Here is a 26,040-nt window from a genome sequence, read left to right as displayed (position 1 = left end):
TGAAGTCGGGGAAAAGTGGGAGATGATGCTTCACCACTTGCGGAGCCGGGGGAAGGAAAAATCCCGCGAATCTGGTCGCTTTTTTGGACAGATGAGGAGCAGGCCACTCCACATCCAGCTTTTGCGCCGCACGACGGTAAAGGGAAAAGAAATAGGTGTCAGCCTCATCTTGTTTACCCTCCGCAGCCGTCGGGGCTGGAAGAACCTGCAGCTCCTCCTGCTCGTCTTCGGAGAAATCAAGCTCGTCTACACCGAGACCGAACGGGTCGTCGTCCTCGAGCTCGGCTGCAGGCTCAGAGAGCTGTGGCTGACACGGAAGAGTCAGCAACGGTGAATTCATTTCACACATCTCCAGACTCTCCATGTGCTCAGCCCAGTTAAGGCAAGGTTCCCCTTCGTATTCGGCTTTCTTGACGTCCGAACAGGACGGCCCAGCCTTTCCGGAGATCAGGGGATCCTCGCGTGCCACTGCTGCTTGTCCGAGAACTTTCACAACGAACATCACACGGCGTTCGAGGGTCGACCGCCTGAGCTGGCGACAGAGCGCACATGCATCAGGTTGGACCAAGGCCCTCCTAGCATGGACGATTCCCAGGCAGACTGGACATGCATCATGTCCTTCTCGTTAATGGCAAAACCACATCCCTGAGGACAAGGACCGGAGGCTTTCTTGCCAGGCTGAGAGGTAACGTTGGCTTGCGAGCTCATTTTAGGCAGCCGTTAGCGAGGCTAAACAGGCTAGCCCAGAGACTTTGCAAAGCAGATTTAAAAGCAGCAAAATCCTTTAAATAACGCTCTGCGGGAAGACGACTCATCAATGTGAGGTTGTTGTCGTGCTTGCCTAATGGAACACTTAAGTTATCCAAAGGATTGCTGAATTGTGCTAACTAGACTAGCAGAAAAGGTGTAAGGTGTTCTCAGCGAAGTGAAGAGCATAAGAACTGAGGAGTGATGCTGGTGACGTGGGGTTATATGCAGGGGGCAGGCCCTCCTGCCCTCGTCACTATGCATCATCTGCCTTTTAGGCGTGATTAAAGGTGTCTTCAGCCAGACACGCAAGGGCGTGATATCCCATACATTATGTGTTGTTTTACTATCTCTCTGGTTCTGACCCTCACATGTATTACGACTACGCTTTCTGTTTTTGACTCTTTAATTAAAGCCTCATCTAGTTTTTTACCGTGTGCGTCTGACTCCGCTCTGTAACGTTACAGTGTACAGTGCGTTGTACAGTGCACTGTTGTGTGAAAAGTACAGTTATTGTGTGAAGGTTTTACTGCACACACCCCATCAATCTGTTTCCATTCCTTATTAGTGTTAGATGGTACAGCCATTTCACTCTTTATCTGGATTATATTTCTGACTGAATGATTGGCTGAATGTATTGGATATCAGAGATTTTTTCTATAATAATCACAGTCTGTATCTCCCAATAGTAGTATTAGCTATGGCCATGTTACAGATGAGAGAACAATTTATTTATTAATCTCCCAAACATTCAGCTGCAGCCTTTGACCAGCCTCGACCATTGTAAGGCCATGATTAATAATGTGACACTTATTTCATCTGGAACATGCTCACACTCTTCCCATTGTTAGTCATGATTTTCCTGAGAGCTATTTACCCAAACACATCCAATGCCATGTTCTCACTTAACTAGTGAGTTGTCAGTTATTGTGCTGTAATCACAAGTCCTTCAGTTGTGGTGACTTTCACACTACATGACTTTTCTGTTATCCAGGGTCAACAATTACACGTTTTTTTCAACCACAGGAAATTGCGAACTCACCCGGCTGCTTTCCAAAAAGATGTTTTGTCATGAGAACATGCTAAAACTAAATGCAGAAGAGAACTAGTGATGCCATGCCAGAGAATATCTAGGGGGGAAAAATCTACTTGAACTGAATCCAAAATGAATGGGTTCATCAGACCTGTCGGAGGGGTGGGCCTCGGTGAAGTACCCGGCGAATGGGCAGTACACTCGTGGCTGTAGAGACTCCACCAGCTTGGCTTTATAGTGCAGCAACTTCTTCCTCTCCCGGCTGATAAACTCTATCTTCCAGCTCTCTGCAGGACACACACACCCAGTTCTCAACCAGACCTGACCGGACCACAACGCTCTACTCTCTAATTGATAGGCTGATTGACTGACTGACTAACTAACTGACTGTTTGACTAACTGACTGATTGATTGATTGACTAACTGACTGATTGATTAACTAACTGATTGACTGACCAATTGATTGACTGACTGACTATCTGACTGATTAATTGGCTGAGTGATTGACAGACTAACTGACTATCTGATGAACTAACTAATTGACTCAATAACTGATTGAGTTTCTCACTGAATGACTGATTGGATGACTACTGAATGACTGACTTATTGACTGATTTATTGACTGACTGACTGATTTATTGAATATCTGACTGATTGACTGACTGACTGATTAATCAATTGACAGACTGAATAACTGAATGATGGAATGACTGATTGGTTGATTGGTTATTGATTATGTTGTGTATTACAGTTGACAAGCTCACCAGTGTATTTTCCCTGGTGGAAAGTCATGGGGAATCCCGAAGCTCCTCCTGCAAAGTCGCTCATCATCAAATCCACTCCACGGGGGAGGCGGCCATTATTCGGACGTGTGCAGTCTACCGTGTTTAGGATCCTGTGACCTAAGGGTGTGTGTCATAATAATACAGTTCTGTATCTCACTTAAATACACTCATTACACTATAGATAGTACACAATTATAGTATAGATATGACAGCAGAACTGAAAGCTCTGCGCAGGTTCTAGCGGGAAAATCGAAATCACGCCACTTTTCTCAGCCAATCACCAACTCCCACCTGTCCTTAAAAGACCTCCCTCATACCTGTTCTCCCCTGCTTGCAGACGCTGACATACGTTTTCACCCTCCTCCTTCCCCACCGCCTCCAGTTCGGTCCCGCCGGTTGCCCAGGGGATAGGCTCCGCCCCCGCCGTACAAGTACGGCAGGATCTGCGAGGTTCCAGATGCTGCGGACCTGGGCTTCGACGGGGCTTTCGCCAAAGACTCTATATACACTATATTCACTATTACTAATTGTCATACGTGTTTATTGGGAATAAATCTTTCTTGCTGCACTTTGTTTCTAGAGTTTTCCTGCTAGAACTCCCCTTTCCAAGCAAATGATTCAGAGTGAGAAAATTGTGTCACTGCACCTAACTGTATATAACTATAGATCAATTTATTATTTATTATTATTATTATATATTTATTCCCTATGCAGCAAAACAATTATATTTCTGCATCCTTGTGTCCACGTCTCTGCGCTCTGCAATTTAAATCACGAAGCCCGGAATATGTGGGTGGCTCAAGCGGACCCATTACAGGTGCTACGTTCTGGGCCTCATAGTAAATTTTCTGGGAGGTGTACTTCAGACTTTTGTATAAGCTATTGTGTAGGGTCTGCATAGGCAGGGACGGACTGGCTATCTGGGATACCAGGCATTCTCCTGATGGGCCTCGGTGCTATTGGAGCTGAAAATCCTGACACTTTTTTAAAATTGATATATCGGTATGACAGACCCCTAAAACCAGTAGATCAGCGGCCTAACTGACACTGGTAAACACTAGGGGTGTAACGATATTTCATTGAAATCGATCGAAATTATGTCATGGTATGTCAAGCCTCGAAGTCAAAAAGAGGATCGATGATTCCTCCCTCTAAGCTACGCAAGCACGCGCGCGCTCTATGCAAATGGCGCAGCACGCTACGCAAATGGCGCCGTGGACATTGTGACTGCTCAAAGAGCAGCCCTTTCTCCAGAGAATGTGGACATTCTCATTTCCTTAAAGAAAAACTTGAAAATATAAAAATAACAGTTGTTTTGTCTAGCCTCAAACTGTTTTGGTACCATAAGGAGCATCTTTCTCTCAGATAAAGTAGATAATATATATTTGTTAAAGGAAAAAACTTGTCATTATTTGTCTTATTTTTCATGTTTAACTGTTATAATAGGATAGAGTTCAGTTTGTTAAGGCTCTAATTGTTCTATTATTTTGTACATGACTGTTCCTGTATTTTTTTATTATTTATTTTATGTTGCACATTGCTGTTTTAATAGTGCACACTGCTGCTACCAAAAAAAACACTAGATGGCATTAAATATATAGCTTAATTAAATTATTTAAATTTGACCATTAATGCCTAACATGGTGTATTACAGATCACTTGTATCACTTTGCTTCACTTATATCAAGCCCACTTTTTAAAATAAGATATTGTAAATTTGATGGCCAATGGCCGACCATAGACTAATCTAAAACTGGCATAGGTCTCTCTGCTGTAAAAAAAAAAAAAGAAAATCGAGAATCGAATCGAATCGTGACCCTAAAATCGGAAATAAAATCGAATCGAGGATTTAGAAAATTGTGACACCCCTAGTAAACACCAACCCATTTTCATGTTGGTCCTGCCTGTGTAATGCATTCAGCAAAAAAAGTCAGTGCAAGAGTGTGTTTCCTAACCACCAGCCCTTGTCTGTTATGATCTTGAGATAGAAAGAAAAACACCTATCACATTTAGGTAGTATTTTACTGTAATTATTACACTATTATTGTTTGTTGGGTGATTAGCAGGCTGAGCTACAATGTTAGGTGGTTATGGTCAATGTACAGAAATGAAAAAAAAAAATTACACTGTTTATATCACATATTATATTAAAACGGATGGAAAGTTAGTGCCTGGCCTCAGTCATGGTGAATATCACTGTGAATATCACTCAAATGTCACTTTGTTATCACTGTGAATATCACTCAAATATCACTGTGTTATCACTGTAAATATCACTCAAATATCACTGTGTTATCACTGTGAATATCACTCAAATATCACTGTGTTATCACTGTAAATATCACTCAAATATCACTGTGTTATCACTGTGAATATCACTCAAATATCACTGTGTTATCACTGTGAATATCACTCAAATATCACTGTGTTATCACTGTGAATATCACTCAAATATCACTGTGTTATCACTGTAAATATTACTGTGTTATCACTGTGTTATCACTGTAAATATCACTCAAATATCACTGTGTGATCACTGTAAATATCACTGTGTGATCACTGTAAATATCACTCAAATATCACTGTGTGATCACTGTAAATATCACTCAAATATCACTGTGTTATCACTGTAAATATTACTTAAATATCACTGTTATCACTGTAATTATCACTCAAATATCACTGTGTAATCACTGTAAATATCACTGTGTTATCACTGTAAATATCACTCAAATATCACTGTGTTATCACTGTAAATATCACTCAAATATCACTGTGTTATCACTGTAAATATCACTCAAATATCACTGTGTTATCACTGTAAATATCACTCAAATATCACTGTGTTATCACTGTAATTATCACTCAAATATCACTGTGTTATCACTGTAAATATCACTCAAATATCACTGTTATCACTGTAAATATCACTCAAATATCACTGTGTTATCACTGTAATTATCACTCAAATATCACTGTGTTATCACTGTAAATATCACTCAAATATCACTGTGTTATCACTGTAAATATCACTCAAATATCACTGTGTTATCACTGTAAATATCACCTAAATATCACTGTGTTATCACTGTAAATATCACTCAAATATCACTGTGTTATCACTGTAATTATCACTCAAATATCACTGTGTGATCACTGTAAATATCACTGTGTTATCACTTTAAATATCACTCAAATATCACTGTGTTATCACTGTAAATATCACTCAAATATCACTGTGTTATCACTGTAAATATCACTCAAATATCACTGTGTTATCAGTGTCACTGTGAATATCACTCAAATATCACTGTGTTATTATTGTGAATATCACTTAAATATCACTGTTATCACTGTGAATATCACTCAAATATCACTGTTATCACTGTGAATATCACTCAAATATCACTGTGTTATCACTGTGAATATCACCCAAATATCACTGTGTTATCACTGTAAATAACACTCAAATATCACTGTGTTATCACTGTAAATATCACTCAAATATCACTGTGTTATCACTGTAAATATCACTCAAATATCACTGTGTTATCAGTGTCACTGTGAATATCACTCAAATATCACTGTGTTATTATTGTGAATATCACTTAAATATCACTGTTATCACTGTGAATATCACTCAAATATCACTGTTATCACTGTGAATATCACTCAAATATCACTGTGTTATCACTGTGAATATCACCCAAATATCACTGTGTTATCACTGTAAATAACACTCAAATATCACTGTGTTATCACTGTGAATATCACTTAAATATCACTGTGTTATCACTGTGAATATCACTTAAATATCACTGTGTTATCACTGTGAATATCACTCAAATATCACCGTGTTATTACTGTAAATAACACTCAAATATCACTGTGTTATCACTGTAAATATCACTTAAATATCACTGTGTTATCACTGTGAATATCACTTAAATATCACTGTGTTATCACTGTGAATATCACTCAAATATCACTGTGTTATCACTGTAAATAACGCACACTCAAATATCACTCTGTTATCACTGTGAATATCACTTAAATATCACTGTGTTATCACTGTGAATATCACTGTGAATATCACTCAAACATCACTGTGTTATCACTGTAATTATCACTCAAATATCACTGTTATCACTGTGAATATCACTGTGAATATCACTCAAACATCACTGTGTTATCACTGTAATTATCACTCAAATATCACTGTTATCACTGTGAATATCAGTGTAAATATCACTCAAACATCACTGTGTTATCAGTGTCACTGTGAATATCACTCAAATATCACTGTGTTATTATTGTGAATATCACTTAAATATCACTGTGTTATCACTGTGAATATCACTCAAATATCACTGTGTTATCACTGTGAATATCACCCAAATATCACTGTGTTATCACTGTAAATAACACTCAAATATCACTGTGTTATCACTGTGAATATCACTTAAATATCACTGTGTTATCACTGTGAATATCACTCAAATATCACTGTGTTATCACTGTAAATAACACTCAAATATCACTGTGTTATCACTGTGAATATCACTTAAATATCACTGTGTTATCACTGTGAATATCACGTGAATATCACTCAAATATCACTGTGTTATCACTGTGAATATCACTCAAATATCACTGTGTTATCAGTATCACTGTGAATATCACTCAAATATCACTGTTATTATTGTGAATATCACTTAAATATCACTGTGTTATCACTGTGAATATCACTGTGAATATCACTTTAATATCACTGCGAATATCACTCAAATATCACTGTGTTATCACTGTGAATATCACTCAAATATGGTGCAGGACCAGCATATTTATCTGATGTGCTCCAGAAATATGAGTCGAGCTGAACTCTCAGATCATCATGAACTGGTCAGTTAATGCCGCTACTATGCTGCTCTTAAATTGAACCAGTTGACGGAGAGCGTTAGAAGAGCACCAACACTAGACACCATCAGGCCTTCAACTCAGTTTAAAACACTGCAGCTCCACAAACTTTTATCCTGTAACAGAACTTTTATTCTAGTTCATTTAGTTAACTTTTTTCGTATTTAAAAAATATATTTTTAATCATGTTTGAGTCATGTTTTATTAATGCTTTATTCTTATTTTTTTAATTAACATTTATATTGTTATTCTTTTACATGTTTTTTCATTTGACTTCTCTTTGTATTTTCACATTTGTAAAGCACATTGAATGAATGTTGTGTATAAGAGGTGCTATATAAATAAACGTGCCTTGCTTTGCCTTGTGTTTGTCTGCTATATGATATATAAATCATAAATGTCCATTGTGTTTAATATATCTTTGGCTCCTGGTTTGGTTTAGTTGAGGGGGTTGGTTAGTTTGTTGTCATTTATCTTGCTTCTTTTACTTTTAGGTAAATGAGTTAGTTTTCGGGTTCTGTTTTCAGTTTAGCTTTTTAGATGTCAATTTGAAATGAGCTTGGTGTGTTTTTCTTAGGCTTTAATTTTTCTTCCCCCTCATTACTCACAGTTTTACCATCCCTTCGATTAAAATGTAACAGTAAACAACTTAGAAATTCACATTATGGAGAAATATGGAGATAAAACAATTTGCTCAGCAGCAGCAATTTGCTAAAAAAGTTGTTTTCGTTAGATGTGCTGCCCGGACTTTTTCTGACCCAAACAAAGACAGCACAAACCAGATCACATACATGGCCCCAGTACACATCAGACCTGTCATCTGATAAAGCCAGTCTCTCAGTTTTAACAAATGGAATTGCCACCTTTGTTCTCCAGTATGAATTTGAGCTCCCCCACCAACCAACACTTAGCTTACCTTTATACTCAACAATCAAACACGTGTCTATCTCTGGGTGAACTCCATCCATCAGAATCATGAATCGAAGATCTCTATCCACCTTAAACCACAAAAACACACCTTACTCCACCTTACACTGGTGTGTTAGTGTCTGTTGTGCTGATATGAGTGGATCAGATGCAGCAGTGCTGCTGGAGTTATTAAACACTGTATTTAATCACTCACTGTCCTTCACTCTTTTACACACTCCTTCCTACAGCTGAGACACCTTGTAGTTAAATTGAAATCAGAGACAGAATCTCTGAATCTGTTGCTGCACAGTTTGTGCTGTTAACACTGTAAATGTAATTATTGTGAAATAAACAGTAGTGTAAGTAGAATGTATTAGTGGGTGGAGCCTGGAGTGAGTTGACAATTTCTTTGCTCTAAATAAGGAGTATAAACTACTCACATTCTGCCAGATGCCAAATGGGACAATGTTAATATTAGTAAGATTCACTCCACTTCTGTCCAGATACCTGCACACACACACACACACACACACACACCAGTGGCCCGTGAGTGGATGCACAAGGTATGGTAGGTATTTCCAAGAAAAGTACAGCAGATGGAGGTCAGGATGGAGTAGGATAGAGTTTTACCAGAACACCGGCCGTGATGTGTTGCCCACAAAGATCGGCACATCAGGCCTCTTCTCCGACAGCAGCTTCAGGGTTGGATAGCTGAGAACACACAATATCAGAAAAATAAAAAAACAAAACAGTAAACACCAAAAGAACAAACAGAGCAATAAAACACCAGAAGAAAAAACACCAGAACAATAAAACACCAGAACAATAAAATAAAATACCAGAGAAATAAACATCAGAACAACAAACACCAGAACAATAAAGCACACAACATTAAACACTGGAACACAAAACTCCAGAAAAACAAAACAAGAATAACAAACACCAAAACAATAAAAAACACCAGAATAACAAACACCAGAACAATAAACTCCAGAATAATAAACACCAGAACATTAAACATCATAGCAATAAAGCACCATAACAATAAAACACCAGCACAATAAACTCCAGAACGTTAAATACCAGAACTATAAAACCTCAGAGCAATAAACACCACAACAATAAACCCCACAATATTAGACACCAGAACAATAAACACTGGAACAATTAACACCAGAACAATAAACCCCACATCATTAAACACAAAAACATTAAACACCAGAACAAAAAAACTAAAATAATCCTGCTTCGTACCAGGCTAGAGTTAAATCTGCTCTCTAGGCTAGTGTCACGTCTGGTGCTGAAAGCGCTCCTGTTCCTCACACTCAGCTCTAACGGAGGTTCTCAGTCTAACAACTACACTACCCAGAATGCACCACCCACTGACATCACACACACACACGATCACGTGACACATCACCTGCTTCCTCCAGGAAGTCCTGAATACTGATTACCTGCACTTTATAAGAGCACCCCACGCATACACCTGTGTCGAGTATTGTTTGGTTTATCCTCTTTACAAAGCGTTACTTTCTCTGTCTCTGTATTTTTTGTGCATGACCTTGCCTTTTGTTTTTTCGACGCAGATTTCTGCCTGTGCCTCTGATACTGGATTTACCGTGTTTTGGCTTGGACTGTTTATCGTTTTTCTGCCTTTTGGATTGTCTCTACTGCTGGCTTCCCTGTGTATGATTCTCTGAAATGTCTCTGGTTATGGTATGCCTTTGTCCACGTGGTTCTTGATTGTGGTGATTACCTTGTTTGCATTTCTGACAAACCCTGTACCACCCTGTCAAGGTGTCTGAGTCCTGTCCCAACTATGACAGATAGAGTTTACCTATTGTACCAGGCTAGAGTTTAACATGCGCTGTACCAGGCTTGAGTTAAACCCACTCTGTACCAGACTAGAGATGAACCCACTCTGTACCAGGCTAGAGATGAACCCAATCTGTACCAGGCTAAAGTTAAACCTGCTCTGTACCAGGCTAGAGATAAACCCGCTCTGTACCAGGCTAGAGATAAACCCACTCTGTACCAGGCTAGAGATGAACCCACTCTGTACAAGGCTAGAGATAAACCCACTCTGTACCAGGCTAGAGATAAACCCGCTCTGTACCAGGCTAGAGATAAAGCCACTCTATACCAGGCTAGAGATAAACCCACTCTGTACCAGGCTAGAGATAAACCCACTCTGTACCAGGCTAGAGTTAAACCCACTCTGTAGCAGGCTAGAGATAAACCCACTCTGTACCAGGCTAAAGTTAAAACTGCTCTGTACCAGGGTAGAGATAAACCTGCTCTGTACCAGGCTAGAGATAAACCTGCTCTGTACCAGGGTAGAGTTAAACCTGCTCTGTACCAGGCTAGAGATAAACCTGCTCTGTACCAGGCTAGAGATAAACCATCCCTGTACCAGGCTAGAGATAAACCCACTCTGTACCAGGCTAGAGATAAACCCACTCTGTACCAGGCTAGAGATAAACCCATTCTGTACCAGGCTGGAGTTAAACCCACTCTGTAAAGTTAAACCTGCTCTGTACCAAGGTAGAGGTAAACCTGCTCTGTACCAAGGTAGAGTTAAACCCACTCTGTACCAGGCTAAAGTTAAGCCCGCTCAGTAGCAGGCTAGAGATAAACCCACTCTGTACCAGGCTAAAGTTAAACCTGCTCTGTACCAGGGTAGAGTTAAACCCGCTCAGTAGCAGGCTAGAGATAAACCCACTCTGTACCAGGCTAAAGTTAAACCCGCTCTGTACCAGGGTAGAGATAAACCCACTCTGTACCAGGCTAAAGTTAAACCTGCTCTGTACCAGGGTAGAGTTAAACCTGCTCTGTAGAAGGCTAGAGATAAACCCACTCTGTACCAGGCTAAAGTTAAACCCGCTCTGTACCTGGCTAGAGATGAACCCACTCTGTACCAGGCCAGAGATAAACCCACTCTGTACCAGGCTAGAGATAAACCCACTCTGTACCAGGCTAGAGATAAACCCACTCTGTACCAGGCTAGAGTTAAACCCACTCTGTACCAAGCTGGAGTTAAACCCACTCTGTACCAGGCTAGAGATAAACCCACTCTGTATCAGGCTAAAGTTAAACCTGCTCTGTACCAGGCTAGAGATAAACCCACTCTGTACCTGGCTAGAGATGAACCCACTCTGTACCAGGCTAGAGATGAAACCACTCTGTACTAGGCTAAAGTTAAACCTGCTCTGTACCAGACTAGAGATATACCCACTCTGTACCAGGCCAGAGTCAAACCCACTCTGTACCAGGCTAGAGTTAAACCTGCTCTGTACCTGGCTAGAGATAAACCCACTCTGTACCAGGCTAGAGATAAACACACTCTGTACCAGGCTAGAGATGAACCCACTCTGTACCAGGCTAGAGATAAACCCTCTCTGTACCAGGCTAAAGTTAAACCTGCTCTGTACCTGGCTAGAGATAAACCCACTCTGTACCAGGCTAGAGATAAACACACTCTGTACCAGGCTAGAGATGAACCCACTCTGTACCAGGCTAGAGATAAACCCTCTCTGTACCAGGCTAAAGTTAAACCTGCTCTGTGCCAGGCTTGAGATAAACCCACTCTGTACCAGGCTAGAGTCAAACCCACTCTGTACCAGGCTAGAGTTAAACCTGCTCTGTACCAGGCTAGAGATAAACCCACTCTGTACCAGGCTAGAGATGAACCCACTCTGTACCAGGCTAAAGTTAAACCTGCTCTGTACCAGGCTAGAGATAAACCCACTCTGTACCAGGCTAGAGATGAACCCACTCTGTACAAGGCTAGAGATAAACCCACTCTGTACCAGGCTAGAGATAAACCCGCTCTGTACCAGGCTAGAGATAAAGCCACTCTATACCAGGCTAGAGATAAACCCACTCTGTACCAGGCTAGAGATAAACCCACTCTGTACCAGGCTAGAGTTAAACCCACTCTGTAGCAGGCTAGAGATAAACCCACTCTGTACCAGGCTAAAGTTAAAACTGCTCTGTACCAGGGTAGAGATAAACCTGCTCTGTACCAGGCTAGAGATAAACCTGCTCTGTACCAGGGTAGAGTTAAACCTGCTCTGTACCAGGCTAGAGATAAACCTGCTCTGTACCAGGCTAGAGATAAACCATCCCTGTACCAGGCTAGAGATAAACCCACTCTGTACCAGGCTAGAGATAAACCCACTCTGTACCAGGCTAGAGATAAACCCATTCTGTACCAGGCTGGAGTTAAACCCACTCTGTAAAGTTAAACCTGCTCTGTACCAAGGTAGAGGTAAACCTGCTCTGTACCAAGGTAGAGTTAAACCCACTCTGTACCAGGCTAAAGTTAAGCCCGCTCAGTAGCAGGCTAGAGATAAACCCACTCTGTACCAGGCTAAAGTTAAACCTGCTCTGTACCAGGGTAGAGTTAAACCCGCTCAGTAGCAGGCTAGAGATAAACCCACTCTGTACCAGGCTAAAGTTAAACCCGCTCTGTACCAGGGTAGAGATAAACCCACTCTGTACCAGGCTAAAGTTAAACCTGCTCTGTACCAGGGTAGAGTTAAACCTGTTCTGTAGAAGGCTAGAGATAAACCCACTCTGTACCAGGCTAAAGTTAAACCCGCTCTGTACCTGGCTAGAGATGAACCCACTCTGTACCAGGCTAGAGATAAACCCACTCTGTACCAGGCTAGAGATAAACCCACTCTGTACCAGGCTAGAGATAAACCCACTCTGTACCAGGCTAGAGTTAAACCCACTCTGTACCAAGCTGGAGTTAAACCCACTCTGTACCAGGCTAGAGATAAACCCACTCTGTATCAGGCTAAAGTTAAACCTGCTCTGTACCAGGCTAGAGATAAACCCACTCTGTACCTGGCTAGAGATGAACCCACTCTGTACCAGGCTAGAGATGAAACCACTCTGTACTAGGCTAAAGTTAAACCTGCTCTGTACCAGACTAGAGATATACCCACTCTGTACCAGGCCAGAGTCAAACCCACTCTGTACCAGGGTAGAGTTAAACCTGCTCTGTACCTGGCTAGAGATAAACCCACTCTGTACCAGGCTAGAGATAAACACACTCTGTACCAGGCTAGAGATGAACCCACTCTGTACCAGGCTAGAGATAAACCCTCTCTGTACCAGGCTAAAGTTAAACCTGCTCTGTACCTGGCTAGAGATAAACCCACTCTGTACCAGGCTAGAGATAAACACACTCTGTACCAGGCTAGAGATGAACCCACTCTGTACCAGGCTAGAGATAAACCCTCTCTGTACCAGGCTAAAGTTAAACCTGCTCTGTGCCAGGCTTGAGATAAACCCACTCTGTACCAGGCTAGAGTCAAACCCACTCTGTACCAGGCTAGAGTTAAACCTGCTCTGTACCAGGCTAGAGATAAACCCACTCTGTACCAGGCTAGAGATGAACCCACTCTGTACCAGGCTAAAGTTAAACCTGCTCTGTACCAGGCTAGAGATAAACCCACTCTGTACCAGGCTAGAGATGAACCCACTCTGTACAAGGCTAGAGATAAACCCACTCTGTACCAGGCTAGAGATAAACCCGCTCTGTACCAGGCTAGAGATAAAGCCACTCTATACCAGGCTAGAGATAAACCCACTCTGTACCAGGCTAGAGATAAACCCACTCTGTACCAGGCTAGAGTTAAACCCACTCTGTAGCAGGCTAGAGATAAACCCACTCTGTACCAGGCTAAAGTTAAAACTGCTCTGTACCAGGGTAGAGATAAACCTGCTCTGTACCAGGCTAGAGATAAACCTGCTCTGTACCAGGGTAGAGTTAAACCTGCTCTGTACCAGGCTAGAGATAAACCTGCTCTGTACCAGGCTAGAGATAAACCATCCCTGTACCAGGCTAGAGATAAACCCACTCTGTACCAGGCTAGAGATAAACCCACTCTGTACCAGGCTAGAGATAAACCCATTCTGTACCAGGCTGGAGTTAAACCCACTCTGTAAAGTTAAACCTGCTCTGTACCAAGGTAGAGGTAAACCTGCTCTGTACCAAGGTAGAGTTAAACCCACTCTGTACCAGGCTAAAGTTAAGCCCGCTCAGTAGCAGGCTAGAGATAAACCCACTCTGTACCAGGCTAAAGTTAAACCTGCTCTGTACCAGGGTAGAGTTAAACCCGCTCAGTAGCAGGCTAGAGATAAACCCACTCTGTACCAGGCTAAAGTTAAACCCGCTCTGTACCAGGGTAGAGATAAACCCACTCTGTACCAGGCTAAAGTTAAACCTGCTCTGTACCAGGGTAGAGTTAAACCTGCTCTGTAGAAGGCTAGAGATAAACCCACTCTGTACCAGGCTAAAGTTAAACCCGCTCTGTACCTGGCTAGAGATGAACCCACTCTGTACCAGGCTAGAGATAAACCCACTCTGTACCAGGCTAGAGATAAACCCACTCTGTACCAGGCTAGAGATAAACCCACTCTGTACCAGGCTAGAGTTAAACCCACTCTGTACCAAGCTGGAGTTAAACCCACTCTGTACCAGGCTAGAGATAAACCCACTCTGTATCAGGCTAAAGTTAAACCTGCTCTGTACCAGGCTAGAGATAAACCCACTCTGTACCTGGCTAGAGATGAACCCACTCTGTACCAGGCTAGAGATGAAACCACTCTGTACTAGGCTAAAGTTAAACCTGCTCTGTACCAGACTAGAGATATACCCACTCTGTACCAGGCCAGAGTCAAACCCACTCTGTACCAGGCTAGAGTTAAACCTGCTCTGTACCTGGCTAGAGATAAACCCACTCTGTACCAGGCTAGAGATAAACACACTCTGTACCAGGCTAGAGATGAACCCACTCTGTACCAGGCTAGAGATAAACCCTCTCTGTACCAGGCTAAAGTTAAACCTGCTCTGTGCCAGGCTTGAGATAAACCCACTCTGTACCAGGCTAGAGTCAAACCCACTCTGTACCAGGCTAGAGTTAAACCTGCTCTGTACCAGGCTAGAGATAAACCCACTCTGTACCAGGCTAGAGATGAACCCACTCTGTACCAGGCTAAAGTTAAACCTGCTCTGTACCAGGCTAGAGATAAACCCACTCTGTACCAGGCTAGAGATAAACCCACTCTGTATCAGGCTAAAGTTAAACCTGCTCTGTACCAGGCTAGAGATAAACACACTCTGTACCAGGCTAGAGATAAACCCACTCTGTACCAGGCTAAAGTTAAACCGGCTCTGTACCAGGGTAGAGATAAACCCACTCGGTACCAGGCTAGAGATAAACACACTCTGTACCAGGCTAGAGATGAACCCACTCTGTACCAGGCTAGAGATAAACCCTCTCTGTACCAGGCTAAAGTTAAACCTGCTCTGTGCCAGGCTTGAGATAAACCCACTCTGTACCAGGCTAGAGTCAAACCCACTCTGTACCAGGCTAGAGTTAAACCTGCTCTGTACCAGGCTAGAGATAAACCCACTCTGTACCAGGCTAGAGATGAACCCACTCTGTACCAGGCTAAAGTTAAACCTGCTCTGTACCAGGCTAGAGATAAACCCACTCTGTACCAGGCTAGAGATAAACCCACTCTGTATCAGGCTAAAGTTAAACCTGCTCTGTACCAGGCTAGAGATAAACACACTCTGTACCAGGCTAGAGATAAACCCACTCTGTACCAGGCTAAAGTTAAACCCGCTCTGTACCAGGGTAGAGATAAACCCACTCGGTACCAGGCTAAAGTTAAACCTGCTCTGTACCAGGCTAGAGATAAACACACTCTGTACCAGGCTAGAGATAAACCCACTCTGTACCAGGCTAAAGTTAAACCCGCTCTGTACCAGGGTAGAGATAAACCCACTCGGTACCAGGCTAAAGTTAAACCTGCTCTGTACCAGGCTAGAGATAAACCCACTCTGTACCAGACCAGAGATAAACCCACTCTGTACCAGACCAGAGTCAAACCCACTCTGTACCAGGCTAGAGTTAAACCTGCTCTGTACCTGGCTAGAGATAAACCCACTCTGTACCAGGCTAGAGATAAACCCACTCTGTACCAGGCTAGAGATGAACCCACTCTGTACCAGGCTAGAAATAAACCCTCTCTGTACCAGGCTAAAGTTAAACCTGCTCTGTACCAGGGTAGAGATAAACCCACTCGGTACCAGGCTAAAGTTAAACCTGCTCTGTACCAGGCTAGAGATAAACCCACTCTGTACCAGACCAGAGTCAAACCCACTCTGTACCAGGCTAGAGTTAAACCTGCTCTGTACCTGGCTAGAGATAAACCCACTCTGTACCAGGCTAGAGATAAACCCACTCTGTACCAGGCTAGAGATAAACCCACTCTGTACCAGGCTAGAGATAAACCCACTCTGTACCAGGCTAGAGATGAACCCACTCTGTACCAGGCTAGAAATAAACCCTCTCTGTACCAGGCTAAAGTTAAACCTGCTCTGTGCCAGGCTTGAGATAAACCCACTCTGTACCAGGCTAGAGTCAAACCCACTCTGTACCAGGCTAGAGTTAAACCTGCTCTGTACCAGGCTAGAGAATAACCTGCTCTGTAGCAGGCTAGAGATAAACCCACTCTGTACAGGCTAAAGTTAAAACTGCTCTGTACCAGGGTAGAGATAAACCTGCTCTGTACCAGGCTAGAGATAAACCCACTCTGTACCAGGCTAGAGATAAACCCACTCTGTACCAGGCTAAAGTTAAACCTGCTCTGTACCAGGGTAGACATAAACCCACTCTGTACCAGGCTAAAGTTAAACCTGCTCTGTACCAGGGTAGAGTTAAACCTGCTCTGTACCAGGCTAGAGATAAACCCACTCTGTACCAGGCTAGAGATGAACCCACTCTGTACCAGGCTAAAGTTAAACCTGCTCTGTACCAGGCTAGAGATAAACCCACTGTGTACCAGGCTAGAGATAAACCCACTCTGTACCAGGCTAGAGATAAACCCATTCTGTACCAGGCTAAAGTTAAACCTGCTCTGTACCAGGCTAGAGATAAACCCACTCTGTACCAGGCTAGAGATAAACCCACTCTGTGCCAGGCTAAAGTTAAACCCGCTCTGTACCAGGGTAGAGATAAACCCACTCGGAACCAGGCTAAAGTTAAACCTGCTCTGTACCAGGGTAGAGTTAAACCTGCTCTGTACCAGGCTAGAGATAAACCCACTCGGTACCAGGCTAAAGTTAAACCTGCTCTGTACCAGGGTAGAGTTAAACCTGCTCTGTACCAGGCTAGAGATAAACCCACTCTGTACCAGGCTAGAGATAAACCCTCTCTGTACCAGGCTAGAGATAAACCCACTCTGTATCAGGCTAAAGTTAAACCCGCTCTGTACCAGGGTAGACATAAACCCACTCTGAACCATGCTAAAGTTAAACCTGCTCTGTACCAGGCTAGAGATAAACCCACTCTGTACCAGGCTAGAGATAAACCCACTCTGTACCAGGCTAGAGATAAACCCACTCTGTACCAGGCTAAAGTTAAACCCACTCTGTACCAGGCTAGAGATAAACCCTCTCTGTACCAGGCTAGAGATAAACCCAATCTGTACCAGGCTAAAGTTAAACCCGCTCTGTACCAGGGTAGACATAAACCCACTCTGAACCATGCTAAAGTTAAACCCACTCTGTACCAGGCTAAAGTTAAACCTGCTCTGTACCAGGGTAGAGTTAAACCTGAGTTCACCTGATGTTTGGTAAAGCACATTTGAACAAGCCAGCTTCATTTTGGTGCTGTGAAGTGATGAGTTATTTGGAGGGCGGTATGTACGGTGGAAAAAAGACAAACACTTGCTACACACAGTAAAATTAGGTGGTGGTTCATCATGCTGTGGGGCTGTGTGACCTGTGCAGGTACTGGCAATCTTGTTAAAGTTAAGAGTTACATGTATTCCAGTCAATATTAGCAGATTCTTGAGAATTGGTGACTAATTTAAATTTGGATGGATACTTCAACAAGATAACAAGCCTAAACACTCATCAAAATCTACTAAAGCATTCATGCAGTGGAACAAGTACAATGGTCTGGAATAATCTTATCAGTCCCCAGACCTGAATATTATTGAAAATCTGTGGTGTGATTTAAAGTGAGCTGTTTGTGCTCAGAAACCATCAAACCTGACTGAACTGGAGATGTTTTGTAAAGAAGAATGATCCAAAATTCCTTCAACTAGAGGACAGACATTTGAAGCTATATGAAGAATTTAAACGCTGTTATTTCTTCAAAGGAGAAATAACTACTAAATATTGATGTATTTTTCTGTTGGGGTGCCCAAATTTATACACCTGTAGCTCCAGTATTAGTGGGCTACAAGATTCTTTTTTTTTATAATTTTATTACTAATTATTCCCATTTTCTCCCCAATTTACACAGCCAATTACCTAACCCATTCATTAGGACTCCCCCTATCACTAGTGATACCTCAACACACCAGGAGGGTGAAGACTAACACATGCTTCCTCCGATACATGTGAGATACACTTTTCAAGCTGCTGCTGATGCAGCATTGCCGATATGCCAGCGCGCTTGGAGGAAAGCACAGCGGCTCGGCTCTGGTACATCACAGACGCCCTGTGCTGCAGACATCACCGTAGGAGTGGCAAAAGCTGGCAAAGCTGCATGAGCTGGGGTTCGAACCGGCGACCTCCTGCTCATAGTGGCAGTGCTTTAGACCGCTTGACCACTCGGCGCCCCTGCGGCTACAACATTCTTAATGGGATAGCTACAGTACATTAGCCTTGTATCTTCTTTACTTATTGGTTAGGTTTTACACGTTCATTACACACAGGTCCAATGTTATCAAGGATTCTATAAGAGTACCACTACATGTTAGGTATGTTAGATTTTTAGCTCCAGTACTAAGTGTTGGGGTATAAGCTACCATTGCTTTTGTAAACTAACCTGAGGTGGTCGGAATGCATGTGACTGATGTAGATGAGGTCAGCTCGGCACATTCGCTCCACAGCATCTTCTGGAGGCTCATGCTGGAGCCACCATCCTCGAGCAAATGCCGGGCCAGTTAGCCACGGGTCAAACATCATGCTTTTACCCCCTGCCTTCAGCTCCATACACGCATGGGTGATGTAGGTCAGCTGACGACAAATAAACACACACATTGCTTGTCAGCTTTCTGGCCACTTCATTAGAAACACCCTAGTGAGTGTGTCTGTTTGTTACCATAACTTCTCCAGGCTGTAGTTCCTGTACTGGTCTGGGATCAGCAGTCCAGGGGTCTGATGGGTCCAACTCCAACAACTTCAAACCTCCATCTGCAGACCTCTCCACCTCTATACAGGACAAAGAGAAAAAAACAAGCATCATTAACTAATCAGAAAAGAAAGAACAAACATCATCCAACCAATCAGGATAAGGGGGACCGAAACACCAACATCCAACCAATCAGGACAAAGATAAAAGACACATCACCAACCAATGAGATGAGACAAATATAATCAACCAATCTGTGACAAAAAGACAGGTCCAATAACATCCAACTAATCAGGACAAGGAGCCAGAACCTACCCAACGAATCAAGACACAGAAAAAGGACACATATAACTAAAAAATCAGGAACAGAGTCAGGACCACCAACATCCAACCAATCAGGACAAGGACACAGGACCTTTATAAAACAACGGATCAGGACAAGGAGACAGAACCTACCAAACCAATCAAGACACAGAGAAAGGACACATATCACTGAAAAATCAGGAAAAAAGACAGGACCACCAACATACAACCAATCAGGACAAGGACACAGGACCTTTATAAACCAATGAATCAGGACAAGGACATAAGACTTTCATCACCCAAACAATCAAGACTAAGAAAAAGGACAAATATCACCATCCAACACATCATTAACAAATCAGTAAAAAGGGAAGGGACCATCAATCAGAGCAAGGAGACAGGACCTTCATCACCCAACTAGACAAGTGGCCAGGACCTTCGTCACCCAACCAATCAGGACAAAGAAAATAGGACCTTCATTAACCAACCAATTAGGACAAGGAGATAGGACCTTTATTAACCAACCAATTAGGACAAGGAGACAGGACCTTCATCACCCAACCAAACTATATAAGGACACAGGACCTTCATTAACCCACTTATCAGTACAAGGATACAGGACCTTCATCACACAACCAATCAGGACAAGGAGAAAGTACACATATGACTAACACATCAGTAAAAAGAGACAGGACCACCAACATCCAACCAATCAGGGCAAGGAGACAGGATCGCAAGCAATTACCCAATCAGGACAAGAGGACAGGACCTTTATCACCCAAACAATCAGGACAAGAAGACAGGACCTTCATCACCCAACCAAACTGGACAAGGAGACAGGACCACTGAAAAAAGTGTCCTCGTTTTGGGAATTGGGTTTTGAGGGAAAAATTGAATATTTTTATGGAACAGATTCTCACCCAGCTCATCCTGCATAAAGCTGTCTGGAGGATTAATGTACTTCATCGTTGCTACATTCAGCTTCCAGTTGTGCTTCGTACAGCGCACTGTCCTACACACACACACACACATGCATGCACACACACACACACAAAAACATGCACAGCACCAGCTTGATGGGCAACAGTTTAAGGACTTTGGAATAGGGTATAGTTTAACTATAGAACTGGTTGTAGTGTAACTATAGCATTAAATGTAGTTTAACTATAAAACTGTTTGTAGTTTAACTATATCATTGGTTACAGTTTAACTATAGAACTGGTTGTATAATTATAATACTCTAGTGTAGCTATATAATTGGATGTAAGTTAAGTATACAAACAAATGCAGTGTAATTATAAAATTAAGTGTAGTGTAACTAATAATTAAGAGTAGTGTAACAATAAAATGTATTCTAGTGTAACTATAGAAATGGGTGTAGTGTAGCTATAGAACTAAGTGTAGTTTAACTATACATTTGAGTGCAGGGTAACTATAGAATTGAGTGTAGTTTAACCATAGAGCTGAGTATAGTTGAACTATACAATTGAGTGTAGGGTCACTATAGAATTTGGTGTAGAGTATCCATAGAATTTGGTATAGTGAAACTATAGAACTGAGTAAAACGTATCTATAGAACTAAGTGTAGTTTAATTGTAGAATTGAATGTAGTTAACCCTATAGCTGAGTATAATTTAACTATAGAATTGAAAGTAGGGTAACAGTAGAAGTTTAGTGTAGTGTGTCTATAGAATTAAGTGTAGTTTAACTATAGAACTGAGTGTTATCTATACAATTGGGTGCAGGGTAACTATAGATTTTAGTGTAGGATAACTATAGAACTGAGTGTAGTTTAACTACAGAATTGATTTAAATTTAGCCCTAGAGCTGAGTATAATTTAACTGTAGAATTTGGTGTAGTGTCTATATAGATTTTGGTGTAGTGTAACTATAGAACTGATGGTAGTTTAACTATAGAACTGAGTGTAGTTTAACTATAGAATTGGTTGTAGTGTAGCTATAGAACCGAGTGTAGTATAATTATAGATTGGAGTGAAGGGTAACTATAGAACTAAAAAAGTATAAAATTAGTGTAATTTAACCATGAAGCTCAATGTAGTTTAACTACTGAAATGACTGTACTGTAACTATTGAACTGAATGTAGTTTAACTATAGATTTGGGTGTAGGGTAACTATAGAACTGAATGTACTTTTACTATAGAATTATGTGTAGTTTACCATAGAGCTGAGTGTAGTTTAACTGTGTGTAGGGTAGCTATAGAATTTGATTTAGGGTAACTAAAGAAACGAGTGCTTGGTAGCTATAACATTTGGTGTACGGTAACTATAGAATTGAGTGTAGTGTAACTATAGAATTAGGCATAGTGTAACTATAGAATTAAGTGGTTTAACTGTAGAAATGAGTGTAGTTTTACTATACAGTGTTGTTTAAATTTACACTTGAGTGTAGGGAAACTATAGAATTTGGTGTAGTTCAACTATAGAATTGGGTGTAGTGTAACCATTTAATTGAATGTAGTGTAACTGAAAATTGGGTGTAGGGTAACTATTGAATTGAGCATAAGGTAACTATACAATTTATTGTAGGGAATTTATAGAATTAGATGTAGGTTATTCATAGAAATGGGCGTAAGGCAACTATAGAAACAAGTGTATTGCAACTATAGAATTGGGTGTGGTTTAATTAAAGATTTAAGTGTAGGCTAACTATAGAACTGAGTGTAGTTTAACTGTAGAATTGAATGTAGTTAACCCTAGAGCTGAGTATAAAAAACTATAGAATTGAGAGTAGGGTAACAATAGAATTTGTTATAGTTTATCTGTAGATTTGGGTGTAATGTAACTATAGAACTGAGTGTAGTTTAACTATAAACTTGGGTGTAGTGTAACTATATATTTTAATATAGTGTAACTATAGAATTGTGTGTAGAGTAACTATGGAAGTTGGTGTAGGGTAACTGTGTAATAGAGTTTTGAATAACTATAATATTCTGTAGTGTAGCTATAGATTTGGGTGTAAGGTAAGTATACAAACAAACAGTGTAATTATATAATTGAGAGAAGTGTAACAATATCATTTATTCTACTGTAACTATAGAATTGGGTGTAGTGTAGCTATATAAGCTATTTCAGTGTAGATTAACTAGATAGATTTGAGTGCAGGGTAACTATAGAACTGATTGTAGATAAACTATAGAATTGGGTGTAGGGTAACTATAGATCTAAGTGTAGGTTAACTATATATTTGAGTATAGTGTAACTATAGAACTGAGTGTAGTTTGACTGTAGAATTGAGTGAAGTTTAACCATAGAGCTAAGTATAATTTAACTATAGATTTGGATGTAGGGTAACTATAGAACTCAGTGTAGTTTAACTATAGAATTGGGTTTAGTGTAACTATATATTTGAGTGTAGGGTCACTATAAAACTTACTATAGTTTAATTATAGATTTAATTGTAGGGTAACTATAGAACTGAGTGTAGTTTAACTGTAGAATTGAGTGTTGTTTAACCATAGAGCTAAGTATAATTTAACTATAGAATTGGGTGTAGTGTAACTATAGAACTAAGTATATAATAGGTTTGAGTGTAGGGTAACTATAGAACTGAGTGTAGTTAACTATAAAAATGAGTGTAGTTTAACAATAGAGCTCAATGTAGTTTAACTATCGAAATGACTGTACTGTAACTATAGAATTTGGTGTAGTGTAACTATAGAACTGAGTGTAGTTTAACTATAGAATTGTGTGTAGTTTAACTACAATTATAGAATTTATGCAATTATAGAATTTAGTGTAAGGAATTTACAGAATTAAGTGTATGGGGAGTTATAGAAATGGGTGTAAGGTAACAATATAAAGAAGTATAGTGTAACTATAGAACTAAGTGTAGTTTAACTGTAGAATTCAATGTAGTTAACCCTAGAGCTGAGAATAATTTAACTATAGATTAAGAGTAGGGTAACTATAGAATTCGGTGTAGTGTATCTATAGAATTAAGTGTAGTTGAACTACAGAACTGAATGTTGTTTATCTATACAACTGGGTGTAGTGTAACTATAGCACTGAGTGTAGTTTAAATATAGATTTGGGTGCAGTTCATCTATAGAACTCACTGTAGTTTAACTTTAGATTTAAATGTAGTGTAACTATAGAATTGGTTGTAGGGTGACTATGTAATTTAATTTAGTGTTGTATAACTATAATATTCTGTAGTGTAGCTATAGATTTGGGTGTAAGGTAAGTATACAAACAAATGTATATGCAAAGAACTGAGTGCTGTTTAGCTTTAGAATTGAGTGTAGGGAAACGATAGATTTGAGTTTAGCGTAACCATTTAATTGAATGTAGTGTAACTGAAAATTGTGTGTAGGGTAACTATTGAATTGTGTGTAATGTAACTATAGAATTGGGTGCAGGACAATTATAAAATTGAGCATATGGCAATTATAGAATTTAGTGCAGGGAATCTGTAGAATTAAGTGTAGGGGAATTATAGAAATGGATGTAAAGTAACTATAGAAATGAGTTTAGTGTAACAATAGAATTGGGTGTAGTGTAACTATAGAAACGAGTTTAGTGTAACTATAGAATTGGGTGTAGTGTAGCAATAGAAATGGTTGTAGGCTAACTATAGAAATACTATAGAGGGGTACTATAGAATTTTATGTAGGGCAGCTATGGAAGTGAGAGTAGTGTTGCACTAATTGCAGCACTGATCACATACCTGCGGTCTATGTCCTCGATGTCTGTGATGAAGAGCCCCCCCTGGTGTCTGCACTGGTTCCTGCAGGCTCTGAAGTTGTCTTGGTGTCGGTAGATGATGAAGCAGTGTCCAGCTGAGAAGTTTATTCCTTCTTTAAGGTTCTGAGTGGCTGAAGCGTCCAGTGACAGCACAGTCTGACACACCTGAGCCATCCTTAATCTGCCAGAGGAGGACACACATCACTCTCACACAGATTACACCACTGAATAACACCACAATTACACCTGCCACAACAATTACTCCAGTTCCATCAGCAGTCACTCCAGAAAAAGACAGTTCCTCAGCAGTCACCCCATACACACATATGACACCAGATACAATAATCACTCCAGTCCCTTCAGCAGTCACTCCAGACACACCAGTTCCTTCAGCAGTCTCTCCAAATTCACACTTATGACACCAGATACAATAATCACTCCAGTCCCTTCAGCAGTCACTCCAGACACACCAGTTCCTTCAGCAGTCTCTCCAAATTCACACTTATGACACCAGATACACTAATCACTTTAGTCCCTTCAGCAGTCACTCCAGACATACTAGCCCCTTATCAATCACTTCAAATATACCAGTCCTTTCAGCAGTCACTCCAGACATACCAGTTCCGTCAGCAGTCACTCCATATACACCAGTCCTTCAGCAATCACATAGATAACAGCAGATAAATTAATCACTCCAGTTCCTTCAGCAGTCCCTCCAAATACACACATATCACTCCAGATACACTAATCACTCCAGTTCCACCAGCAGTCACTTTAGACATACAGTGGTATAAAATCAACCCTGATCATTTTCATAATTTTCCTTTATAAATCATTGGTTGTTCGGATCAGTAATTTCAGTTAAATATATCATATAGCAGATGAACACAGTGATATTTGAGAAGTGAAATGAAGTTCATAGGATTTACAGAAAGTGTGAAATAATTATCTAAACAAAATTAGGCAGGTGCATAAATTTGGTCACCCTTGTCGTTTTATTGATTTGAATACCTTTAGCACTAATTATTGGAACACAACATTAGTTTGGTAAGCTCATTGACACTTAACCTACATACACAGGTGAATCCAATTATGAGAAAGAGTTAAGGTGGCCAATTGCAAGTTTTTCTCTTCTCCTCTTCTCTGAAGTGTGGCACCATGAGAGCCTTAAAAACATCTCTAAAATGACCTAAAAACAAAAATCGTTTAGGGGAAGCATACAAAAGGTTATTTCAGAGATTTTAGCTGTCAGTTTCCACTGTGAGGAAATGAAAGACCACAGGCACAGTTCTATTCAGTTATTTAGTAGATCTGTTTAACTGAAATCAACTGACTGTAGGTACATTTTGTTTATATAGTAGAGTATATGTGAGTGTAAATTGTTGAGTGTTCCATTTAATTTACATTTTTGTCCAATTGCTAAAACACAATTTTGTAAACTAGGCTGGTTTTATAAAAACATCCTAACAC

The 26,040-nt window shown here is 40.8% G+C and overlaps 1 protein-coding gene across 1 annotated transcript in view; it reads right to left on the bottom strand.

The window, feature by feature from the left end:
* cmah (cytidine monophospho-N-acetylneuraminic acid hydroxylase) overlaps nt 1-24,749 on the bottom strand; it is a 49,331-nt gene extending 24,582 nt beyond the window's left edge. Inside the window, exons 1-9 of the mRNA XM_049474103.1 lie at nt 24,554-24,749; nt 20,786-20,877; nt 19,533-19,642; nt 19,257-19,447; nt 9,022-9,102; nt 8,832-8,898; nt 8,399-8,480; nt 2,545-2,682; nt 1,932-2,067 (exon numbers count right to left, since the gene is read on the bottom strand). Of these exons, the coding sequence (XP_049330060.1) occupies nt 1,932-2,067; nt 2,545-2,682; nt 8,399-8,480; nt 8,832-8,898; nt 9,022-9,102; nt 19,257-19,447; nt 19,533-19,642; nt 20,786-20,877; nt 24,554-24,744 (1,088 nt within the window). The 5' untranslated portion in view covers nt 24,745-24,749. The remainder of the gene's footprint in view (nt 1-1,931; nt 2,068-2,544; nt 2,683-8,398; nt 8,481-8,831; nt 8,899-9,021; nt 9,103-19,256; nt 19,448-19,532; nt 19,643-20,785; nt 20,878-24,553) is intronic.
* Nucleotides 24,750-26,040: the final 1,291 nt, after the last annotated feature.

The sequence above is a fragment of the Astyanax mexicanus genome, chromosome 2, assembly GCF_023375975.1.
Source record: "Astyanax mexicanus isolate ESR-SI-001 chromosome 2, AstMex3_surface, whole genome shotgun sequence".
Taxonomy (NCBI): Eukaryota; Metazoa; Chordata; class Actinopteri; order Characiformes; family Acestrorhamphidae; genus Astyanax; species Astyanax mexicanus.
Note: the sequence above shows the minus strand (reverse complement) of the source record. Positions and strands in the feature narration are given on the sequence as shown.